Source organism: Echinops telfairi, unplaced genomic scaffold (assembly GCF_000313985.2).
Source record: "Echinops telfairi isolate 266 unplaced genomic scaffold, ASM31398v2 ScPeMD7_3533;HRSCAF=4204_1, whole genome shotgun sequence".
NCBI lineage: Eukaryota > Metazoa > Chordata > Mammalia > Afrosoricida > Tenrecidae > Echinops > Echinops telfairi.
The window spans coordinates 31,807,897-31,814,834 of record NW_022107432.1 but is presented as its reverse complement, the minus strand read 5'-3'; the positions used below and the strand labels follow the sequence as shown (position 1 = coordinate 31,814,834).

Sequence of the window (6,938 nt, the reverse complement as noted above, 5' to 3'; positions counted from 1 at the left end):
CCCCCCCGTAAGGGAGCCCTGTTTGCACAGACCCGCTGAGCCAGGGGTGGGTCTCTGGCAGAGAAATCAAAGATGGATGAGAGGGCCAGTATCATGAGGATGCTGAGCTCCCAAATGCCGCTCCCTGAAGATGGCCAAGGCTCCAGACATGGGCTTCTGTGTGGCCCTCTGATGAAGGAAAAGCACCTTCTGGAGCCACCTGTTGGGGGTTCACCCACTTGGCTCCCCTAAAGAAAAGGGGAAGCAGAGGACCCTTAGCCCCTGTCAATTTTATTCCCTGAGTCACCAGCTTCATTTCCTACAGCCTTGGTAGCTGAACCTTACTCCTTCCACGTGCCGTGGCTTCCCCATGTCCCTCACTACCACCCCCAACTCCTCCTCCCAGTTTCCCCAGCTCCCTTTGTTGCTCAGGTTCCAATTCTGGTCCCCTGGTTCCCAGTTCTACCAGAAAGTTCTGGTTCCGGAAGGCCTCTTCCCAGGCGCCTCGGCCCAGCTCAGGCCTCCATGACCAGAATACAGGTCTGCCCAGCTCACGGGCAGCACTGAAATCATGGGCATAAGTGTTCCCGAGTGCCTGAGCCATCTGGACTTCCGAAAAGGTGTCGTGGGCCTGGCCACGGGCGCTGGGGCCATCTACCTGCTCTACAAGGCCATCAAGGCTGGCATAAAATGCCAACCGCCCATCTGCTCCGGCTCACCCATCTGTATCGCCCGTGAGTGTCCAGTCCCTGGGGAGAGGGCTCTGCCCCAGGAGGCACCTACTACTGAGGCCTCTTCTGTGGGAGGGCCCAAAGGTGACTCCTCAAAAGTTCCTATCTCCCTTCTGTTCCTCTTCCTCTACTTCCTCAAACCCACCTTGCTTCCCTCTAGCAAAGGCCTTGCTAGGGATATGAGGGCAGAGTTCTCCGTGAGTTCAAATGGGTCCATAGCCATCCTCTGGTGTACCTAGCTTCCAGAAACCCACGGCTTAGCAATTGGGCACCAGCCTCTCTGCCATCTCCCAACCCAGAACTAAAGACTCCCAGAAAATGGCAAATTGGGGAATTTACCTACCTAGATCTTCCACTAAACCAGATGGCCTGTGTGTGCAAATTAAGGGGGGGAAACATTCCCCTTTTGCAAAAGGAACCCTGATGGCATAGTGGTTATGCCTTGGGCTGCTCACTGCAAGGTCAGCAGTTCGAAACCACCAGCTCCTCGGGAGAAAGATGAGGCTTTCTGTTCCTGTAAAGAATTACAGTCTCAGAAACTCACAGGGGGCAGTTCTACCCTGTCTTATAGGGTCATTAGGAATGGGAATCAATTTGATGGCAGTGAGTGACTCTGTACTGCCATCTGCTGGACTACTGTTGCTATATCATGATCAGGCTGGAACACTGCCCCTCACTGCCATATAACAGAACATTGTCATAATAAATAGATACATCTAGGATATTTGTGATGTCTGATGCACTCATTCAACTGTACATGGTGGTCCTGCACTTAGCAAGAAGAAGAGGCAAACCAGCCTTATCTCCAGTCCCTTTGCCCAAACCTGAAACCCCAACCTTTGTTCCCTCGGAACCGCTGCCTGAACTGGGTGTCTAGGCCTGGCAATTGAGCGCGAGCGGCATGGACGGGACTCAGGAGAGCTCCGGAGGCTCATCAACTCTCTGGAGCACAAGCAGGACGAGTACGCCAAGAGCATGATCCTGCACAGTATCACGCGGTGTGTGTACTTGCTGGAGGCTGAGGTGAGGAAGGCAGACGCCCACCTGGCCGGTGGCATCTGTAGCTGGCTCCCCGACCACCCCACCCCCACACTACTCCAACACCCTCCCCACCCCCACCCCCCTGTCACCCCAACCAGCCAGATTTGGCCCTTGGATCTGTTTTCCTCTGACTCATTCTGGGAGGGATGTGCTGAGGGCTGTTGGCAACAGGAGGGGCAATGGGCCCAGGACACCTGCTTCTGCCACCTCTCGCATCTCTGCCCGCACACTCTAGGCCTCTGCGTGTAGCGTTGATGACATCAGTTTGGTGGGCAGCATGTTGGATGACAAGGACAACAGTGTCAAAATCCAAGCTCTGAACGCGCTTAAGGCTTTCTCTGGTATCAGAAAATTCAGGCTCAAAATCCAGGTGAGTCCAGGGGCAAGTAAGTGGCGGGCAGTCGCGCAGGACGTCCACAGTCTGTGTATGGGCCCGTTAATTGGCAGAGAACAAATGGGATAATTTTCCATTTTATTTAGGTCTGGGATTAGAATCCTTGGAAGGTTTATTTTTTGTTGAAAAGCAATAGGGGGTAGGGGGAGTCCTGATGCTGCAGTAAGTTAAACATGGGGCGCTGACAGTTTGGCAGTTCTAACCCATCAGCAGCCCCCATCAGGAGCGAGATGAGGCTGTCTGCTTCTGTAAAGAATTATAAGCTTGGAAACGCTCTGGAAGCCGTTTTACTGTGAGCTGGAATCCACTCTCCAGCAGTGAGGGTCATTTTGTGTTTGTCAGTCCCTTCCATATTCAAAAGGAAAACTAGACCCCAAACACCTTTCTCTGACTTTCAAATGGCCCTCCGCCAATGGTCATGATCTCTCCCAAATTAAAAATAAAATTACTTAGAACCCATGAACACTATAGTCTATGTGTGAGGGAGAAACCGTGATGACAAAACAAAGCCCACTTACCCACAAAGCGGGCTGTGTGGTAGAGGCCCCCATATTGCCTTCTCCAATCCCCTTCTCCTTCCTCCTCCCTTCTTCCAACCCCATCTGCATGTTGTTGATCAGTTCCTGCATTTTCCTTGTTGTTTTAACATGTATGGGTGTAGCCCTGCATAAACTAATGGAGGGAGTCGGGCAATGAACTAAGTACAATACAGTTTGGGAAGTCTCCAGACTTTATCTATATTGAAGCCTGCAGTTTGTGTTTTTCTGTAGTCTGGCCTTTTTCCTCCCTAACATTGGAAGATGCTTCCTTACCCGTGTAGGTAGCTCTTGTTAGTTGCCATCCAGTCAATGGGCCCATGTGGGCAGAGTAGAACTGGGCTCTGCTGGGTTTTCAAGACAGACCTTTTGGAAGGAGATCACTAGGCCTGTCTTCCAAGGTGCCTCTGGGTGGGTTGGCGATGCCAACCTTTTGGCTAGTAGTGGATCGCTTAACGGCTAGCCCTTTCCTTTTTCACAGCTGTATAGTATTCTTTTGTGTGACTTTCCTGCCTTTTTATTTTCCCATTTGCTCACCGGTAGGCGTGTGAGTTGTTTCCCAGGTTCCTGTGGGACTCCCCACTCCCCAGTGCACTGTGAACATTCTCCAGAGAATGTCTCAAGGATGGCAGGAGTGGAACGACTGGGCAGTGGGTATGCCCAACTCTTCCAGAAGGTTTGTCTCCATCTGCACTCCCATCACCTCGCCGAGTGTGCCAATTATGTCATAACCTTACCAACACTGCTTTTTTTAAAAACTTTAAAATGTTGCTATCAGTCCCCCTCCTTTTAATAGATGTGTGTGTGTGTGTGTGTGTGTGTGTGTGTGTGTGTTCATTCCACTAGCTGGCTGCCTCTATTCATCCTCAGCTGTCTCAAAGCCTGTAAGATAGTGATTCGTTCACAATCAGATCTCCCGGAGAGCTCACTTGCACAAAGATTTCAGGGCCGGCAGTCAGAAAGCCCAGTTAGACAGGGGAGTTTGCTTTTGAAGCAGCTATTGGAGCACCAGTCCTTCCTCCCTTCCCCAGCATCTTCATCCTCAGGTTTCCGCCCCTGTCTTCCTCAGTCTGGGTGAAAGCAACTGTTAGATCCTCGGGGGGAACTATCTCGATTCTTGGCTTCGCATGAGAAAGAATTCACGCCAAAGCCTGGTTTGTGATCCAAGTGAGTTTTTATAAAGGATCGAAGAAGTTTCAGGTTTACAGTTAACTGAACACAGGTCTGCACCCCCACATGTGGCGACCTGGAGAGGGAGAAGGGGGGAGAGGGAGAGGGAGGGAGGGAGAGAGAGAGAGAGAGAGAGAGAGAGAGAGAGACAGACAGACACACACACACACACACACACACACACACACACACGCAGACCTCGGCATGGTTGAGCAGATGGCAGAACAGGAGCAGCTGTTAAAAGAGGGCGGTGGGCTCCAGGTTCCGGCTTTTCAGGGCCTTCCTCTATGGTACCGATTGACCCCACTGACTGAATTAAGGCTACCTGGCCTAGTTTGGGACCCACCCAGGTGTACTGGCGCAGGGCCTGAATTGGCGCATGCCCTTTAGCCTGTATTGGTCTCCAACCTCCTGTAGGGCCCCCTAGGCATGGAGAGGAACAACCCCTAGCCGGCTACCTAACACAACCACTCCATCTCCATCTCTCGTCTCCATCTCTGTGTGCTTTCCTGGGTCTCTGCCTATTGAGACAGAGCATGCCAACTGTTTCTGGATGTAGCCACTCAAACAACCCAGTAACCTTCTAACCCACCACATCAAAAATGGAGCTCAGCCCCCTCGCTAAAGGCAGGCCACCGGCTCTAGAGAAATAGGATTCTGTTGGCCACCCCCTGTCAGTCTTCACAGCCCTCAGCTTATGAAAATTAGTTCTGCTTCCTTCTTGCCCCAGTTCCGCCACTTACACGGACTGTTCTCTGCACTCCCTGACTGTTGTACCCTACTGGCTCTCCCTTCAGCCTGAAAACTTGCTAACTCCCACTTATCCTTCAGGGAACCCTAGTGGTGCAAAGATTAAGCACTTAACTACCAACTGGAAAGTATTTCCTTTGGAAAAATCTTGGTAACGGGATGAAAGGAGAAACTGCAGTCTGGCTGGGAGAAACTATTTGAAAACCAAATATCTGATAGAGGACTCTCACTTCGATGACATAAAGACCTTTCAAAATTCAATACTGAAAAAAAGCCATTGGGAAATGGGCAAAAGGCACGGAGAGAGAGGTTCATCACAGATGACAGATGTGCAGGAACATAAGCACATGGGAAGAGGTTCGACATCGCTCCTGCTGCCACGGGGTTGATTCTGACTCTTGACAGCCCTCGTGCGTCAGGACTGTGGCCCATTGGGTTTGCAATGGCTGGGTGGCAGTAAATCAATCACTTTCTTCCCAGGTGTCTCTGGGTTGACTCCACCTTTCAACGTTTAGGTTAGAAAATGTTCGCATGAACTCTTTCACCACCTCGGGAGATGAAAACCATGAAGCTGTGTATGAAGACTACACCTTTTAGAGTTGTTATTGTCGTTGTTAGGGGCTTTTGAGTCAATTCCAATCCATAGTGACCCTACATACAGCAGAATGAAACCCTTCCAGGTGCTTTGCTGTCCACACCATTGTTCTTATATTTGAGCCCATCCATGCAGCCACTGTGCCATTCCATCTTGTTGAGGGGCTTCCTCTTGTTTCCCTACTTACCTACCTCCTTTACTGAGCACCATGTCCTCCTCCAAGGGCTGGCCTCTCCTGACAATATGAACAAAGTACTTGAGACCAAGTCTCCCCACCCTTGCCTCTGAGGAGCATTCTGGCTGTACTTCTTCTGAGACAGATTTGTTTGGGGGGCAGCCTACAATACTTTCAATGTTCTTCACCAGCGCCATCATTCAAATGCATCGATGTTTTCCCTCCAGTCTTCGGTCTCCCATGTCCTACTTTCACCCGCATATGAGACGATTGAAAATACCACGGCTCAGGTCAGGTGCCCCTTTGTCCTCGAAGTAACATCCTTGCTTTTCAACCCTTCAAAGAGGTCTCATGCCGCAGATGGAGCCAATGCGATGTGCCGTTTGATCCACTGACCGCTGCTTCCCTGAGCAGTGGTTGACTCTGCCCGTGGGAACACAGTTGCTCTCCGCACGCTGGGTCTCCATGAGCCACGGTGAACTTCACAGCGTGAACCACAACCATGCGAACAGTTCCCAAAGACTCACACTGTCAAAGGTGGAGAAACCAGATCTCTCAAACACTGTTGGTGAGACAGGCCACTCACAAACACACACAAAAAATAGTGAACAACCCCACCACCACATATACATTTATCCCAGAATCAAGTATTTATCCTAGAGGAACTAAACCTTACATAAATGTTCAGAGCCGCTTTCTTCGTGATCGTCAATAACTGGAAACAACCAAAACGCCTCTCAAACGTGGTTAAGCAAGTGGTGGTCCATCCATACTCCGTACATGGAACACTAATCAGCAGACTGAGGCTGCGCACAACTTGGCTGGCTCCCCAGGCATTGCTGAGTGAAAGCCAATGTCTGCTTCCGCTTATAGCGTTCTCAAAATGACACAACTTAGAGAGATGGAGACCAGCTGGGTGGTGTCCAGGGATTAGGGAGGGAGTGGGGACAGAGGCGACGTGGGTGTGTCTATAAAGGGACAAAATGAAGGAGACTTTTGTGGTGATACACGAGTGTGGTGGTCATGACACAAGTCTCCACGTGTATCAAATGACAGAAAACCAGCCAGAAAGTTGCATCCGTGTCAACTTTCTGGTTCTGAGACGCTCTCATTCTCGCTGCCGTCAGGTCATTTCCGACTCACTGTGACCCATGGGGCCAAGGTAGAGCTGGCCCTTTGGGTTCCCAAGGCTTTGATGATCTTTACAGGACTAGACAGCCTTATCTTTCTTCCAAGGAGTGGCTGGTGGGGTCAAACCACTGATGTTGTGCTTAGCAGCTCAATGTATAACCCACTACGTCATTAGAGATCCTTCTGGTTTTGATACTGTACTGTAATCATGAAAGCTGGACCCATTGTGAGGAATGGGGTGAAGGGTGCGTGGAATCTCTCTGTACTGACTTGGCGACTCCCTGTGAATGTATACTTTTTTTTTAATCGTTTTATTGGGGGCTCATACAACTCTTATCACAATCCATGCATACATCAATTGTGTAAAGCACATTTGTACATTCATTGCCCTCGTCATTCTCAAAACATTTGCTCTCCACTTAAGCCCCTGGCATCA

The 6,938-nt window shown here is 50.4% G+C and overlaps 1 protein-coding gene across 1 annotated transcript in view; it reads left to right on the top strand.

The window, feature by feature from the left end:
• Nucleotides 1–550: 550 nt before the first annotated feature.
• The window catches only part of ARMC12 (armadillo repeat containing 12), an 11,044-nt gene continuing 4,656 nt past the window's right edge, over nucleotides 551–6,938 (top strand). Inside the window, exons 1-3 of the mRNA XM_045294788.1 lie at nucleotides 551–713; nucleotides 1,588–1,733; nucleotides 1,987–2,121. Coding sequence (XP_045150723.1) covers nucleotides 551–713; nucleotides 1,588–1,733; nucleotides 1,987–2,121 — 444 coding nt within the window. The remainder of the gene's footprint in view (nucleotides 714–1,587; nucleotides 1,734–1,986; nucleotides 2,122–6,938) is intronic.